This window comes from Opisthorchis viverrini (assembly GCF_000715545.1).
Source record: "Opisthorchis viverrini unplaced genomic scaffold opera_v5_94, whole genome shotgun sequence".
NCBI classification, from domain to species: Eukaryota; Metazoa; Platyhelminthes; class Trematoda; order Opisthorchiida; family Opisthorchiidae; genus Opisthorchis; species Opisthorchis viverrini.
In genome coordinates this window covers 1,387,498-1,406,307 of record NW_008751751.1, presented here as the reverse complement: position 1 = coordinate 1,406,307, position 18,810 = coordinate 1,387,498, and the positions used below count along the sequence as shown (strand labels likewise).

Genomic DNA, 18,810 nt, shown 5'->3' with positions numbered 1-18,810 from the left:
GACTGGTTCTAGTCAACAATTTATTTGGTCAAGCGGCCTGATTACCCATGAATGGTTGGTTCATCTGTCCTTACTAGGCACCCATTCATGCAACATATCAAATAGGCTCCAAGAATTTCAGGGGAAACTGAGTCTTTTTAATTTTCCATTGTATTTATTTGCACGCCTGAAGTGACATTCTGTCGGTGGGCTCTTACCTGTCTTCATTTTACCTCCACAGTCTCGACAATATCCCCGTCTTGTCGTGAAAGAAATGGAGTCGCTGTACCTGGAAGAGTTGAAGAAGATGGTTGGTGAACTCATGCTCCGTTTGGAGGCAGTCCCAGTTACAAAAGGCTCTAGCAGCTTCCAGAAATTTAAAAAACACAGTCGCGGTCAGGGTTCCACTGGGCCGTCCTCAACCGCTTCCTTGTACAGAGATCTCAGTGAAGAACCGGCTGAAGTGAATTTGAAGAACAAATTAGACATCCAACTCAACTTTACACTTGAGGTAAGACTTGTAGATAAACTTGACAAACAGAATTTCGCAGACGATCGCACTGTATTTCCTATGAGAAAGCGTGGTTCTAAAGGACCGTCATCTATGTCCTACCTGCTTTACTAAATGTCGGTCAAATCTACTGCGCAATAAGTGCATTCTTCTACGGACTTTTGAAATGTCCATACTTGAGGGCCTTATAGGAGCAGGCCTTTGTAACTCGATTGATGCAGTGAGACGCACAAATGACCCACTTAACAGTTCTAAAACTCATGGACACGTACCTTGGAGCTATCATCCACGGTTTCAACGTGTCCCCATTGTCCCTACTGTATGCCTGCAACTTTCAGAAAGACCAAAACATTTTCAGAAAAACATCAAATTGAGTTTCATCAGAACATTTTCAATGTAACAAATGTCGAAAGGCTTGATGTGATTTTGATAAACTCACTGTATTCATTTGTCTTAAAAGAAAGTTTGTACTGCATATCCGTCTGTCGCTATTGCAAGCTTAGAAGGTCATACAATAATCATCGAAGATGTTCCGCTCCTAATTAGGGTATTGTATTTGTCAGTCTTCGGTACTTCCAAGTTGATTACAAAATGTCCGACTCTGTACATTCGCCGCTCTATTTGTGGGGCATTCATAATTGGTCCGTTAATCTTGCCGCTAATTTCAAAATAACGCGACCATTTTGTAAAAAGTTAATCGGCCGGTTTCTCTCGAGGTATGTACAAAAAGTGTGGCAACGTTTGCTGAAGTCGAAGTGTCTAAAGTGCCTTCCGATTACACACCGCATGAAGGAACTGCGTACGAAATTAATGGATTTCACCGTCCTCTCCTCAACTGTCAGTATTTTCCCTTGAATCCGGGTAGTCTGAAAGGAGTTATTTGAGAGTGCTGTTCACTTTAGCCGAGACTGATTAAAAACAAAGCGCTTAAAAGGTAGGTGATGCTTCCTAGATTAGATTGGTTTCGTCAGCTTTTTCCCCATCGTGCAGAGTGGGATGCATGTTGACACACCGAGCCAAAAGATGAACGATCTCGATAAGGCAGACAAGAGTAGTCGAACGACTGACCAGCGAAGTAGCATATCAGAAAGCGAGTGGGTGGCTATTAGACAAATCCGTTGTGTTAGGCCTTATGGAATACACCCGAAAAAAACAGCGAATCATCGCCCATTTATGCAGGCGAAACGTCATATTAGCGCGTTATAATATCACTGAAAAATGTTTCTCTACTGACGAAAATAGTTTATGGCTATTATTATCTTTATTGAGGTGGGTTGCGAAGATATCAACAGTATTTGTCCACAAACAATCAGTTTTATGGCTTACTGCTGGTCCAATTAAGTTGACTATCTGAAGAAGTATTAGCTATTTCAATGCTGCTTTTAGTACTCCTACGTACCCGTTTTACTGTCAGTGGTACGTATTACAGCAAGAAAAAGCTCAGTGCTCGAACTCACTTATCGGAAGGTCCATCGTTCCAAACCAACTCCGTCATATCGACTGCTCCTGTCTAGGCTTGGGCTACCCTGTTGCTCCATTCGAGTAGTATGGAAGCTAGGCACCGAAATATGTTACTGCTGAACGATTTTCATTACCGTATTATTCCACGTCGAAGCGTTCCATCTTGAAAATATCGCCAATGTAGCGGACCATCAAATTATAAGTTAGCCGGTGATAACTACTACTTACTTTACTTTGTTATGGTTGTTTCTGGTTCGTGGATGTGCCGGTCCCAATGATGTCTCCTATTGCTGAATCCCAAGTTTGACTATCTGAGAAAAAGTTGGTGAATGTATGGGTGTACTCTTTCCATGGGTGTGTTGAAATTTATTTCATCCACGCCAGCTGTGGTGGTCTTAATCTGCTCTCATTCTGGGTATAACCGTAATCCGAAACATATGGGGAACAATTATGCGAGATATACTACACAACTGAAGTCTTTTCGATAATACAGTGTATTCATAGTACTAAGTTTGACGAAATTTGCCGTAGATCCCTTGAAAACGTCGTTGAATAATGCATCAAGTGGTGTAGTGCAAAACAATGCACCTGAGAAGCACCCTAACTGCGTACGATCCAACTCACAAATAATATCGGTTGTATGCAGTTCGCATGATATTCGTCGTCGAAGAAATTATCTACAAGATAAGATAAAAAGTTCCCATCCGTTTGCACTCATCCACCCTCAGAAAGTCATTTTTCACCTTGTGGGTTGATGGTGTCATCACAAAATATGGAGTGGCTGTATGATTGTGCCACGCACTCTGTGTTAAAATACATTATTGAAAAGAGCGCGCTAATGTGATGTTGATCAGTTTTTCACCCCGGTTGATTCGTTGAATCGTTCCTGTCTTCGTACGTTACCGAGTGATATACAAACCAAAAGTGCGCAAATCGGTTCATAAATGATTTATTAGCGCTCGCTTTCACCCAGCAAGCAACGTGCTCTGATATTGTTAATGTGTTGGATAACCGCGCTTACAATCACGGGAGCAGTTGGAATTCTCAAAACATCACGGAATTTAGACGTGCTGCACTTTTATCATAGGCAAGGTTTTTATAGGGTGGGGGCCGGCGGAGAAGTCTCATTTAGTTGTTTCCTCTATGTCCGATAAGGACGAAAGACCCTGTTTGGCTGAGCTTCATCCAACCGCATTTTCCGCTGAAATTTTAAGGGTATGGCTTCTTAATTAACCCATCCTCGCCAACAATCCATGGTAATTTACTTGAAAACAACCTGACCGTGTAACCTGAGGTTTCAGAAGAAGCTAGCAGCTGACTGGGCAAAGAATGACTTTGAAAATTTGAACTTATCTCTTAATTCATAACTACGTGGACTAGTCGTGATTCACTACGTGCATTTTACCCTGGAAACCGTGTCAACAAATTGAGCAACTTTGTAGGAGATAGCTTTCTGTAATTCCAAAATTTTGAAAACAGAGGTGATTCGATTTTGTATCGTGTATGTTCGTTCTTCTGGACATGAACAAGCCGCATACAATTCAAGGAGAGGTCTGGAGGCCGTGGAGCGTTCTACCTACTTTGAAGGTTGTACTAGTTTCGATTCTAGTGTGACGGATTAGGTCATTGCACGAATCTGTAAAGCTCGGGTCGCGTTTGGTAATTTGAGACACCTATGGCGTCAAGACGGTATATCACTAAATCCTAAAGGGCGTATATATCAGGCTACAATAAGGGGTTTTTAGTTGTGTGCTTAAGAGACGTGGCCTCTTCGAGCAGCCCAACTGGGATGTCTTCAGGTCTTCGACAACCGTCGTCTCAGAACCAGAGCTCGTGTGGGTTGGTTTTGGCGAATCTGTAACGAGGCAATTAGAAAGCCACTTTTCGGTTGTGCAGCGGAAAATTTCATCGATGAATACTATGGATGATGATGTTGACAGTGGTCTTTACTTTGTTTAATGCAGGTCTCATGAATACGTTAGTGGCAATTCAAGCCCTGATTTCCTATTTCCGAACACGTGCTTTAGTAATGCTCGTGTGGGTTTTGGCGAATCTGTAACGAGGCAATTAGAAAGCCACTTTTCGGTTGTGCAGCGGAAAATTTCATCGATGAATACTATGGATGATGATGTTGACAGTGGTCTTTACTTTGTTTAATGCAGGTCTCATGAATACGTTAGTGGCAATTCAAGCCCTGATTTCCTATTTCCGAACACGTGCTTTAGTAATGACGCTTTATCCGGAGCTTTAGGGAGCTAAAAGCTTGCTGAGCGATTTTGGAGCGTTAAAAAGCGGCCTTGCATGCACGTTATTTGGGAGTACCTAGCATCCGAGCTATCTGCCACCATGCGGCTATCTTCAATAAGTCTTTATACACACCCATTTAGTTGGGGATTTTGTCGTTACACCCTTGTTTCAGTTGTGTCTCGGATGCTTTCAGCGCGCACGAATTTCGCGATAAGTTTTATTCTCTACGAGTGTTGTTTGAACTTGTGTGCTGACAATCACCGCTTTGGGCTGATTGATTCTTTTAAAGTGGAATTCAGGTTTCAGTAACAATGGTCCTAGTTTTTTTTATACGTGTTTGCATTTAACTCACACGGAGGAGATACGCAAGTTACCGAGAGCCAATCGAATCTGAAACGAAGTTACTTGAACGAAGTGTTTTCTCGAAGATGCTAATAGAAGCTAGCAATCCAAGTACGACATTTAGATTCCTTATTTATGGGTCGTAATGAACAAAGTAAAGAAACATTTTCTCTTCCTGTAGGAATCGTGGTGTATTCCACCAGAGGAATACCTGCTCGCATGCATGCGAACCATAGAAGGTCCGATTAACGTTTGCCATCGACTCTTTGTTGTTCGCATCGTAAGGTTCCATCACAACAGGCAGATGCTTTTTCAAGTAATACACCACAATTTGCCTTTCTAATTCTGTCTGAATAATCGACCTTAATAGTTTCTGTCTCTCATAGGTCACTTCCGGTCAGCGGAAGCTTCGTATTCTGAATCACTTTGGTTTTGGTTTCAATGCTCACAGTGTGTCCAATTCAGATTGTCTCCCTTTACCCCAATTGAAACCGCTTTGGGATCGAAATCCTGATTGCAAAGTTTATTCATCAATAAGGCAGGATTGATAGCTCTGGACAAGGAGTTGATCAAATGCCTCGAAATTCCGGCTGATTTATGGCTACACTCGGACTTACCGTGTGACTTATTTTTCTACCATAATTAATGCGATACGGAGAGGGTGACTATGGTATTCCTACTTTTCCTAGTTTTAGGCCGCATATTAATGGCTAAGTTGGCAAGTGACCGGCTATGGTCCACTCTATACGGGTTCACTCTCTACAAAAGAAATGTGAATACCGTATTCCTTGACTTCTCTACTGATCGTGAGATTATTTTCCCCAAATGAAGCCGTGGATTTTTGTGGGTGTAGAATAGATGGAAGCTTGTTTAATCTTGAGCTTGGAAACACTAAAACTCTATCTCACCGGACGGAGTTTTCTAACGACTGAAGCATCGCGGGAACTGATCAACGCCATACGCTTTCAGTTCACAGGCTTGCGTAAAGCCTATTCCGTTATTCGTAGCCATGGCACTTTGAGAAACTTTTATAGCCAAACGAAAAGATAGAGGTATATTTTTTTCCAGCCACGATGATGTTTCGCGGTCAATCTAGAGAAGTTCTACTCGGCTATCGGCAAACTGCAAATACCGGGTTGGAAACTTCATTCGTTTGGGTTGGTTACTTTCTTGGTGAAAATCTTTATTGCATTGTTTTGGCGCACTTCTTTCTTCAGTCGAACATCCTTTTATGTAGGCAGATGTGATGGATGCTACAGACAACTGTGTGCAAAATGATCCACAAGATACCCAAATCAATTGCCTAATAGTCGGTCGCATCGGCAGAGTTTCGACTGCAGTTTCCCCAACCTACACTGCTCATCCTGGGATGAATTTCGTGAAACACTCGTCACAGAACAATTCGTTTTCCCCATCGATCCAAGACATTGCTTACCCTGTCTGACAGGCTTTTTTGGTTGCTCGAATTCGCCTCGATCACGTGTTCGTTTGCAGTGCTTCACTATCGATATTTTCTGGGTCTTCTCATAAGTACCTGATAGTTGGCGCAGACGATTGCCTTGTTTAGATCGACTTTTTGAGCGAAATTATACGATAGCTTTTTGCGACAATTTGGATATAACACGAGTGTTTGAAGCGTACGAGCGATTTGTTTGTCGTAAATCAGACTATCGACAGCATCTTCTGGAATTTAGACCTGGTTTCGCCTGGCCAACCAGGTTACCTGTTAATGGTTGTTCTCGACGGAATGTGTTGTTGCTAGCTTCTTGTTCGTGGGTTTTCCTTCAGTGTTCACTTACTACCCTCTTTTTGTCTTTCCACAAGCAGATTGTTGTCGGACAGGTACGGAATCTGAAGTATCTGCCAGCCAACAAGATGGTCTACTGTACCATGGAAGTAGAAGGGTGTGAGAAACTGCAAACGGATCTGGCGGAGGCAGGGAAGCCCTAGTGAGTTCACTGGTCGTCAAACCATATTTCACTTATGTTTATTTGTGAGTGTAGTTTGGGTATGCTGTGTTCCTAATCCCGTCTTGATGAGACTGGACCTTACCGTGGTTGGACGGGTTGTGCTCCTCAGCGACCCATTGAGCTATACTGGAGGCTGTCCACGCGGCACTTACAGAGTCTCTCATACCAGGTTGGTCAATGGTTAGAGAGCTGAAAAACACAGTCTCCTGGTTCTCCAGGTTGGGAGTTGGAAGATGTGGCTGCTTGTTCCGTAGAAATGGTAATGCATTCGCATTTCCCGCCAAACATCGCTGCCTTGCGGTTAGGTTTTTGAGCCAAAGGCTTTGGTTGAGGACCCTAATCGTCCTCCTGTCTAGGTGTGGGCACCCTGACAGTATCCCAGCCCACGTACAAACATGACACTTAAAACTAACAATACTCTCATTCCACATCGGCCGTCGCGTAGTGCCATCAGCCGGGTCGGGTTACTTGCTGCATACAGCAAGGCGGATAAGCGCAAACAGGCTACTGTTGACGCCTCCCTTCATTCTCTCCCACATAATTTTTCTTCCCCCTATCCCCACCCCATTTATAACTCTCCTCTTGTAGGCCTAGCACTTAGGACTGATGACTCCGTTCGTCTTGCATCACTTTTGCTTGCAGCATCTGCTCCTCATATGGCGCCGACATCCTCGGGTATCTCGAAATCAATCTCCAAGCCTCGGCACCCAGTCTATCTGGCCGCCTTCAATGTCCGCACCCTGAAACAGGCAGGACGACAAACTGATCTTGCTCTCATACTGGACTCGCTTGGCATTGATGTGTCCTGTGCCTCAGATACAAGAATTCAAGATGCAAGCACAGCGATTGAGCTAACCACCTCATCACTATCCACTCGCTTCCGGCCACGCTTCTCTGGTGATCTAGAGGCTGATGCAGCGGGATGTGCAGGGCTTGGTATCATCCTAAGTCACCGGGCGGAAGTATACTTTCTTGACTGGATAACTATTGATAATCGCCTCTGTGCGGTTCGTCTGGCAACGTCTGTGAAGGAGTCTCACAAGCGGGAAGTTGATAGATTCTGTTCAGCGTGTCTGCCTACGCCCCAACTGACTGTAGCTCCGACGCCGTCAAGGACTGGTTTTATGACGCCCTGAATGTCCTGTTGCGGCGAGCATAAAGCTCAGCAATTGTGGTTTTTACCGGAGATTTGAATGCACAAGTGAGCAGGTTTAGCGTATCTGTGACTCATATAGGAGGCCGACATGGACTGTACTTGGCACGCACAGTTGGGGAAAAACTGCTCCAGCTGTGTTCTGATCGCAGGCTGTTTTTATGCAATCACAACTTCCGAAATAGCCGAGGTCGTCTGGCCACATGGTGTCCTCCAACGTCATGCCGGCCACAAACTCAAATCGGCCACATTGCCATCAATTACCGCTGGCATGGATCAATAACTGATTGCCAGTCGTTCTAGAACACATTTGTGGATTCCGACCACACGCTCGTCCTGAGTCGACTCTCTCTACGTTTTCCTGGACAATACGTATAAGGGACTCACAATTCTGTCCTTTCTGGATTTTCAAGATGCATTTGACTCGGTTGACCGGTCTGTTCTGCTTCATACGCTTGCCCACCAAGGAATGCCTCGGAAGTTCATGATTTTGTATTTTGCGTCCTCAGACTTCCGGACGTGTGCGAGTATATGGTGAGTTCTCCAAAAACTCCTGACTGTCAGGGGTGCCCACTCTTCCCACTTCTGTTTAACTTCCTGATTGATGAAATCATGAAACATACGCTGGAAGGTCTCCGAAACCCCGGTGTTCAAATAGCCCGTTACGAGAATCTTCCTGATCTGGAATATGCAGATGAAATCGTTCTCGTCTTCGAAGAGGAGGAGAAGGGGCAAGTGTTTTCCAGATGAACTCATCAAAGTCATCCCGTCCTTCGTTCTGCACTTTGCACGCGCAAAGTGTAAGGTCATGCTCCTGGAGATGCAGTCACTGAACACCCCACTTACGATCCAGGGAGAGGTACTGGAAGTTGTGGAGCGTTTTACATATCTTGGAAGTTGCATTAGTTCTGATTGTAGTGTGACAGGTGAGGTTGATGCACGAATCTGCAAAGCTCGGGTCGCGTTTGCTAATTTGAGACACTTATGACGTCAAAGTGATCTATCTCTGAATTCCAAAGGACGTGTCTATCAAGCTACAGTGCGGGCCGTTTTGTTCTAGGGCTTTGAGACTCTGCCTGTTCGAGGAGCGGAACTGGGACGTCTTCAGGTGTTCGACAATCGTTGTCTCAGAACCACAACTCGTGTGGATTGGTGTCGGCGAATCCTTAACAAGATAGAAAGCGCGTTTTCGGTGGTGCAACGCGTACGTCCATTTAAGAATGTGTTCAGCAGGGGAAACTGCGTTGGTTGGGACATGTGTTGCGTATACCTACCCATCGCTTAGCGAGGAAAGTGTCGTTTTCCATGGTCGACTCAGAGTGACGGAAGCATAGAGGTGGTCAACCCTTGACCTGGCACAGGGTATGGAAGAAATCACGAAACGTTTGGGTGCTGTCGGTGCTACTCGCCTTTTAGGTTGGGGACCGTATGATCCCCACTGCGCCTTGTTGGAGATGCTACGAGTTATTGCTGCCAACGGATGTCAGTGGCGTTCTTGTTGTCAGTTTCTATCCAGATTGTCTGAGTGAGCGTTTGGAGGTGTAGTTACCTCGGAATGACTGTAGTAAGCTAGCACCAAATCCCTTCCCCGTCCAGCTTTACTCTTTTCTCCACGGCAGTGAAGCATCGGTGTTGCATACTGATGTCATACTGTCGATGATAATGGTGATGTTCCTAATCACTCTCTCTTATCAATTGCCTATTGATCACTGTTGGTGTTTGGCAGTGTTTTAAGTTTCACCTAGTGGAACGAGGGAGCTTCATCTAACTATACCACTAGGTTCATTGTGTACGCGTATCCTGACAGCATATACCGTCCAGAATGGGGATTTATGTGCATATGCTGGTTTGCTCCTTTCGAAGATCACACTCATTCAATCACGAGTACCATCCATCCTGAATTCTTCGGTTCCGCATCAATTTCACGAGACTTCTGTGGTTTTTATTAATCTGTTTTGAACAACACGTTTATTTTCTGTTTAATTTGCCTCAGTTTACGCTATTTCTCTTGGCTGGCTTATCCGAACGCAACCATTAGCAATACTCACTGACACAAACCTCACCCAGATATACGTTTCTCTTCTGCGTGCTCAAAGCGATCATACGTGATATCTAAAGCTCTTCATTAATCCGTTTTATGCCACGCCGCAGTTCACCTGTCAAATACAGCGATTTAGTCATCTTTAAAAAAATTAACCGCTCTTCTCATAGGCTATGTCCGTGTGCCCGGGTTTTGTTCATCACAATTTGAGTGCTTGAGGCAGGGGACTGCGTACTTTGCCCTGGTAATGTCCTTTCAAAGACTTCAATCATTTTGTGTGTCTGTGGATTCACGTGAATGCCTGTTTGCCCGAACTGTTTATCACTCTCCGAGTATTACAACTACGGATAACACGCTATTCTCGTAGTACGAAAACACTCGGAGGCGCATAATATCGTACATTCCAGCCAATGAAACATGCTTGGCAGCTGGAGAGAATCAAGTTTTTTACGGTATTCAACGCCGTAATGTCTAAAACGGAGTATGATTATAACCTTCAGTATTCTCTCAAATCACCTAAGCTGGGATGTTAAACCTACGGAGAGGCGGCACGCGGAAATGATACTTTCTATTGTTGCGTTTGCATTGTCAGGGTCGTCCACAACGCCTTTGAGTAAGCTCTTCCTATATTGCACGTTGAATCGTCAGATGTCAGAGTCACATAACATTACTTTGGAAATATGGTTATTTTTCCGGCAACGTCATCCCTATGTGTCACGCACACTTTAGAATGTGTGCAATGGCTACCCAAAAAAAAGCGGAAATTTCCATTCTGGCCTTCCAAGTTCGTTGTTCCATCTTTTGAATCAGAACGAGATGAATATTGTTATATGCCAACATTTTGGTTGGTTGCGTGGACGGCGGATTGAATTGAAGTAGTGATGTTAGCTTTTCCCAAACAACGTTGCAAAATCCCATCGCAGGCATCTTAGAATGCCTGTCTGTATAATACAGTGATTTCAACGCAACGGATAGTAGGATCTTCCTCCCCGAGATGGACAATATCTATCGTATCACAGCCATCCAGTCATCTGATCAACAATTGCTTGTGACATTCCCTGCAGTTCCGATCGAGTTTATGAACTTCGTTTTCTGCGTCATTGTGAAGGTTCAGACTGAATGGCATGCCAAGTCAAACTCTTAATCGATTTGTCAGCTTTTTCACCAGAGATGGATTTGTTGTCTATCCTACTGAGCTGTCCACTAAACCTGTGATTTGTGTCGGTGAACTGCCCGTCACTGGCCTTTACATAGGTGGCTATTGCTCCTTACTTGTTTATCACGATTTCCTAGTGTTCATGGGGGGGGGGGTAAGGAAACAGCGAAATCGAGTCACCTGTGAATGATATTTTTCATGAAGATGAAATGACCAGAATATCTATCGTTCTGGGTTATCGCTTTTACGAAGGATTCCCAGTGTAGGAGCAATTTGGGAGCATCCAAAATGCCTCTTTGCTTGTTTGCTTGGAGGTTAACTATAAAAGAAGAGTATTGTGGTTTTATTTTCACAGGATCAAGCGGAAAAAGGATTTCTTGCAACTATATCGTTTTCCACACTTTATGTAGCCAAAACACCCCTTTGTTGGTATTCTAACCAGATCGACAATCGAAGAAGTTCGGATGACTTCAGGATTTCTTAAGAACGTACGGTACCCAGGACCATTTACTAAGTCGGCGTGATGGAGCTGTGAATGGGCACGACATAGGCACTCGAAACAGATCAAAACTTGCGCCCGATGTTGGCCGAAGAGTCGCAGAGCCGAATATGCCGTCTCAGACACCCTCTTGGTTCCAGTGTAGGCTATACGGAACAAGATAAGCCGATGAATATGCAAGACATCTTTTGTGGATCATCAGCCGGCCCAAAGATGATGGCACAACAAAAGAAAAACCAGTTATTTGTTTGTCATCGCGGTTCCGACACCACTCGCCAGTTTCCTCAAGTTTCAACATAATGCTGACATCTCTGAGTCATCAGCGGCGCGTACACTGTATAACTGTATGTCAGATTGCTCGCCATCGAACGGTTGAGGCTTATTCAGGATCGCTTATAACGTAACTCGCAAACGTTGGATTCCTCCAATAACATCCTTAGTTTTTTTATCGGGTACATGTGTATAAAACAGATACAGTCCTTTCACTAACGTTTTACTTCACTACATCTTGTGATACGAGTAAACAATGCAGTGGGCACGAATGGTGGATAACTACTTTTGTACTGCTCAACAGTCAGCCAGTTGGAAGCAAGACCTAACCAAACGAAAGGTGAGATTGATATTAAAGTGTTTTCCATGGGACGTCATACTTGGTTGAACTCTAAGCTTCTGAATGCAGTACTGCCCCGAACCTGTACAGATGGCTGTGTAGGTCGTGTGCGCTGGAATTTGGTTTTGTCGTTTTCCACAACTTAATGATTAGCAAGTGCAAAAATGACTTTACGGAATACGAAAGTGATAGAATTTCCATGGGACCTGTTTAACTAAGCCTCTGTTGAGGCACAATATTTTTTGGAGACGGTCGAATATATTCTGTTTGGATGCAATCTTCCGTTGCACTTTTGGAATTTCTGGATCTAAACTGTCTCATGTATTTTATTTTTTCTCTCCCTGTTTAGCTGGGGTACCCAAGGTGATTTCACCACAACACAACCCTTACCGACCGTCAAGGTCAAACTATACGCTGAAAGTTCCGGTATTCTTTCGCTGGACAGCGGCAGAGAACTAGGTCGAGTAAGTTCTAACTGAATGTTCTCACTGTATGTGGAGTTTTCGCATCGGCTGAGTTTCACAAATACACTGTTAAGTGCAGCAAACGAACCAACATTAATTTATTGATATTAATTCACGACTACTGCCGCCCAGAAAATCGTGCATGTTCAGTCAAAGACTTTCCGTTAGTTTAGTGAGACTCCAAGATCTTTATCTCTTTTATACGATACGCCTGCAGAACTGAGCCGAAGGTATTACACTGTGTTCCTCAGATCGCTCAGCTCCATATTTAAACGTGACGAGCCCGCCGGGTTGGTTGCACCGTCTGTGTGCACTTCTGCGCCTGAACTAAGATTTTCGTAACCGAACTACCTAATTCTATTGACGCTGTTTGTCAGCCTATCCTAAACAATTTTCACTTTTTACACTGGTTCAAAATCTAATCTCTTGTGAACTTGTGTGTAACGCCATGTAACGTCATGGTCAAATATCAATTTGCCATGGCCCTCGTACATCTTGATGAAATTCATTTGGGTATGTACGTATAAGTATACAGAAGTTCTTTAGGGCAAAATTTATTGGACGCTAAAAGCTAACCTTTCGAGGTTATTTTCCCTGTTAGTCCAAATCGAGCTTTTTAGGTGTGGAAGGCTACTTTCGACTTAACTCGATCTGACTAATGTATCAAAATCCTTGACTATGTCCCTTTGGTTACCTGGTTATCTTACACAGGTCGTCGTAAACCCTACATGTACTGGGAACCGACAGCCAGAGTGGCACAAACTCCAGACAGCCAAGGGAGTTCCCGACGATTTAGGGATCCAGCTGACAATCCGTATGGATAAACCAACGAACCTCAAATACTGTGGATATTTATATGCTCTGGGTCGCACTGCATTTAAAAAGTGGAGACGTCGATACGTATGCTTGATTCAGGTTGGTGCACCGCAGTATTTGTTTCACTTGTGTGAACGTGCTGTTTAGTGTTTGGAGTAGTTTGTTTGCAGCAACCTTCGTATCACGCTTTTCCTTCTGCATAGGTTTCTCAATACACTTTCATAATGGCATCCTACAAAGAACGTAAATCGGACCCTTTAGAAATCATGCAGCTGGAAGGTTTCACTGTGGATTTTTGTGATGTACAGCCAGGTGAGTTAGGACCTCTCAGACCATTACAGATGATTGCCTTTCTATAATCCATTGTCTGTATTCATATACTTACATATTCATATTGTCTATATTCATTGTCTATAATTTATTGTCTTTCTATAGTAATAATATTTCGGTGAATAGAATAGCATCCGGTTCCGTGCCCCTATATTATTTTGAAGGATAACATATTTTTTCAACAGATTTGGCTGCTAACGGTGGAAAGTTCTTTTTCAACTTGGTCAAAGAAGGAGATAGCGTAACGTTTGCGTCGGATGACTCTAACGAACGACAACTGTGGATTCAGGCAATATATCGAGCCACGGGCCAAACGCACAAACCTATTCCACCGTCCAAAGAAGGGCCTGCAATGAGTTCAAGCCACGCCTCTAGCGGTCTGTCTTCAACCGGTTCTCGCCCTGGTTTGGGCAACAGAACACAGGGCGGTATGTTTCGTCTAACCTATGTGGTCGACCATCATTAAACGGTTGTTTTATGGAGCATGAATCTATATCATTCTCAAAATCGGGGCTTAACCTTCCCCTATTTCACCAAGCGAGTGTCCATGGCTTGTTTTCCGGTTTCAGATCCCACCGAGTGGTTATCCTGGTTCCCGAAACCCGTATGGTTTAAGGTCCCACAGGTTTTCCCAGTGTCGTCTTAGACTCCCTTAGTGGTTCACGCCGTCCTTGTGCGATGATTGTGTGGATCACATTCAATTTGATTTGCTATCAACCTATTAGCAAACATGAGCTAGGTTCGCTTTTTGCAGACAGTACATGCCCTATCCGTAGCTAGTTTGCAAGGTTTTTTTTTTTGGGGGGGGGGGGGTAGTTCCCGAAACCCGTATGGTTTAAGGTCCCACAGGTTTTCCCAGTGTCGTCTTAGACTCCCTTAGTGGTTCACGCCGTCCTTGTGCGATGATTGTGTGGATCACATTCAATTTGATTTGCTATCAACCTATTAGCAAACATGAGCTAGGTTCGCTTTTTGCAGACAGTACATGCCCTATCCGTAGCTAGTTTGCAAGGTTTTTTTTTTTTGGGGGGGGGGTATATCCACACCGCCTTCGTTCGAATGGTCTCCATCCTGTTCGGTCGCTATTGCTCTGACCAGTCCACATCGCAGAGGGAAAAAACTGAACTCTAGTTTTGTTGTCATAAGCGGTATATACGCTGTATATACCAGGATTTGGACTCCAGACATCCGGCATGTGAGATGAGCGTCTTACTCATACTCCACAACACACTGGACTCAACCAACTTATCACTTCTGCGCAGACGAACGCGTTTACCCTTGAGCGATGAGCTGATACGCTTCAATAATACCGCTCCCTCTGCTTTGTTTGGGTCAATCAACCTGATGGCTCCAGAATGGGAGCATGACTGTTCAAATGAGAGTGATGTGAGTGCAAACTTATACTTTCTTTGTAAGGGTAAATCAATACACTGTTTTTTTATTTACTCAGAAGTAACATACTAGGGGATGTGCTGTTCTCCGTGTATGGAATCCGGTCAGAAGATATAATCTGCAGTTGTACTTGGCCCTTCGATGGATATTTAGTAAGGGAGAAAGATCGGCCCTCGCACATTAGCATTTTCCAGTCTGCAGAAACGAGGCGGAATTCCACATAACACACCTCGCGTCGAACTAGCTAGACTTACCATGAATGCACCATTACAGATTTAGTGTAGTAAGGTCCCGAGGTGACTGGCGTTATGGAGAAGCAAGCCTTCTGTGAAATTCGTGAACCTGACGAGATTGGATTGTCGTCCCATCCTACCAAGAGTTTTTGAAGACGGCTTGTCGCAAAAATCTCCAAGATTGGTTCTGTCTACAATTGAGGAACAGATAACATCTCGACTGATCCTTCTTAATCGATGTTTCGAGACATTCCAGCTGGGCTTCAGAGTCCTGAAGTTATATCCTCAGACAATCAGAGTATGTGTGTTCAAGGGGCTTTCGGTTAGGTTAAAATATAATATCAAATTTACTTGGTACATTACTTTGATGCCACCAAACCTCAACAGGTTACAGAGGAATTGGGAGGTGATGCAAACCTCAAAGGTTACAGAGGAATTGGGAGGTGATGAATTTATGGTAAGGATCGTGAGCGGTCCTCTAATTCAGTCGTGGGACTTTTGGAGTCTCTTCTGAGTTTAATGTTTTCTTTGAAAGGAATTTCAATCCTCAAATTTCCAGCACCTGACTTTGAATGCAGACCAACCGGACAACGAAACAAGTAACAAGCAGTACTGTAATCAACAAACGAGTAAGATGTTTCTTCTTGAGAAGGAGTAACTAACGTGGCCGGTCTGTTTTACCGTAATGAGTTAGCTCACTACATTTATTATGTTTGGGCATGATTTCAATATCTTTGTACGTTTATTGGCACATTCGTATTTTCATTCCATATGATACTAGTTGTTTCGCTGTACCTGAATTATTACTATACACACAGACTAAGGAAGATTTATACCGGAGGATGGGAATAAATCGCTGTACATGCTAGAAACTGGGGATGTACCAAATATCATTTGGTTCTATTTCCTGCTCTCCCTACCTCCTATTGGTATCGCCAACACTATCGTTAAGCGAATTGGTATCGGACCTGGAATTCCTTTTCTATAGACCCCGTACATAAAGAAGTCCACAAACCTAATTATCAGCTCCCAATACCCTATAACAAGACAGCATTACTGGTGGCCTCGATAGTATTATGTGATTTCCGGAACACCTTTCAGGAGACGCAGACAGGAGGTCTACCCATTATAAAGTGGAAATCATCCGTAGAACCATTCAGGAAAGCATTTTGAAGCACCTTTCTGTGAGCAGTTGCCTTTCTGCCTAATAGTCCAACGTTTAGTTCATTGAGGGGATAATTTAATACAGCCATCCATTCTCAACCTTTTTTTTCTGTTTGCACAATAAATTATGTACGGATGAGAAACGGAATCTAATTTCAAAGTTTGCTTCATTTCCCACCTCATACACCTCATCGCTTATCACTACGTGAACCCTGTCTACTACCATGCCATGGAGTTGTGTTGTGCATTTGGTCGATTTGTTAATTGATTACGATTACGCTAGAAGACCAAAATTTTTCCGTTGTCATCTCCTAGGCACAACGGAAAGGACTTTTTATGTTGCCCACCTTCCAACATTCAGAGAAAGCCTTGCTTGCGTCAGGGAAAACCGAGTGGTTATTTTTACGTTTGAATTTTCCCACCCTTCGCGAGCTGCGTACGGTCAACATTTTCGTGCCGATGATTTGCATACTTATTACTTGATCCGACACCCTCCCATCTCTTTCCCTTTCAGACGTTGATCGAGCTCGCAAACATGGTTTAGACGAGTTTGTCAGTGTCGAATCGTGGCGCATCAATCACGCACAACTTTTTCGTCTGTTACAATCACGATCGTTGGAACAACGAATGAAAGACCCATACGTTTCGCTGGGTTGGTTTAGTCCCAGTCAAATGTTCATTTTGGATGAATATTGTGCACGTTACGGAGTTCGTGGTTGCCATAGGCATTTATGCTATCTATCAGATCTGCTCGACCGTGCGGAACAAGGGATAATGATAGATCCGGCTCTGGTGCATTATTCGTATGCCTTCTGCTGTTGTCACGTATTTGGAAACGCGTACGTCTCGCAGACTGGATTTCAGGCTGCTTTTTTCAATTCTGTTATCGTATCACCATATGTATGTGGGACGATGACCTTCAATGAATAATTTTTGTTCGCAAGCTTCCATGTGTGGCTTATTCAATGAATAGGGTTGGGTCACACAGGTCGGCTTCTTTCAGTTAAGCTATTTTGTTTGAAGCAGTTTGATACAAGTAATTCATTGGCATTTCTTTCAGCATACACTTGGCACATTTGTTGTGTGAACTCCGATCCACCAGGCACTTCAGTAACCTCATTCCCTAAGTAGGAACTTTTGAAAAGGTGTTATTTCTAGAAGTTTTTAACAACAGTCACTCAGTTTGTGGCCTCCTAGGGAAAGTCAACTACCTTCTGTCACCTTGGAGCTACCTCTGGGAGGATCTCAGTAATTCACGTGGTTCCTCACGCAACACTCCCCGTATTTTGAGCTTAACTATCATCCTTATTGATGACATAGTGTCCCAGTATCTATACTGTCGAATAATGCAAGCCCATAATCCCGATCAGTTCGTATGGTCTCTCAGTCTGGCTCCCATGTGGTTAATGATAAGAACCTACTTTTTTACTTTTGACTGCTGGCTTTACTCAAGCTGAGTGGCATTAGTTTGGTCCAATGTTCCTGGTGCGCGACTTAATGAGAACATTTGGCTTTTAGCGCCTATTAGACACTGTTTAATGCCTATATTTGTCAGCATTTCTGTGTGCTTGTAGACCTACCGGAAAACTAGCGAACTTCAGGAATGCATTACTTGTTGTTCGTCCCTTTTCGTTGGGGTATTTTTTCAAAGGAACACGCTATTCTGGTTTTTGGAGAGTATATAATAATAATAATAGGTGTTTCTCAATTTACTCCACCAAAAACCATCGAGTGCATCAGGGTCACTAATAATGGCAAGCTGTGGTCTACCGTTTTTCTGAAACCGATGTCTCTACAAGTTATTGTGGTGCAATGGCCGTCCACCCCTCTTCAGAACCATCAGGAAATTGCACTTTGTCATCGATAGTTTACGAAAAAATGACTTAGTATATGAATAGACCGACTTCTAATTTACTGTTTTTTTCGGATTAGCGCTCTAACCTGATAGCGATTTAGTCAACCGTGATATCTCACCTTGTTACTGCATCACACACGACTACAGCTCTCAGAATTTTTATCTGTGTTTGGCAGGATTACCTGACGTTTTCCATCTGTTTGACAGGACATCTCTCGATATGTAGGAAGGAAAAGTAGAGAGGGGAATTCGAAACAGCGCCCAAAGGGACCAGCAGTGTTTTGGTTTACACACACGGATAGATATACTAACAGGCTAGTGCGTTTGCTCTTCTCTGTCATCTTCCAGCCACATACCATTGCCAATATTGTTATGCTGCGCACACATCTACATATGCACACGTGTATACACTTCAGTCGCCTTTCTCTATGCGTGTGTCTTTGCTGAACTCTTGAGATATGATTGATGGTGTTTTAGATAAATTCAGCTCAGTTCCTTTGAGAAGTATTTCAGTACCCTGAATTTGCATGATTAGTAAGTGTAAACACATCTGAGAGGCTTCGGGATGGCTGTCTGCCAAAGCAATC

At 43.7% G+C, this 18,810-nt stretch overlaps 1 protein-coding gene across 1 annotated transcript in view; it reads left to right on the top strand.

The window, feature by feature from the left end:
- Nucleotides 1-18,810, top strand: part of T265_05210 (hypothetical protein) — a gene marked incomplete at both ends in the record, with an annotated part of 90,585 nt that overhangs the window by 14,950 nt on the left and 56,825 nt on the right. The window contains 8 exons of the mRNA XM_009170154.1: nt 221-490; nt 6,368-6,489; nt 6,893-7,531; nt 12,319-12,433; nt 13,145-13,348; nt 13,453-13,561; nt 13,765-14,007; nt 16,883-17,268. Of these exons, the coding sequence (XP_009168418.1) occupies nt 221-490; nt 6,368-6,489; nt 6,893-7,531; nt 12,319-12,433; nt 13,145-13,348; nt 13,453-13,561; nt 13,765-14,007; nt 16,883-17,268 (2,088 nt within the window). The remainder of the gene's footprint in view (nt 1-220; nt 491-6,367; nt 6,490-6,892; nt 7,532-12,318; nt 12,434-13,144; nt 13,349-13,452; nt 13,562-13,764; nt 14,008-16,882; nt 17,269-18,810) is intronic.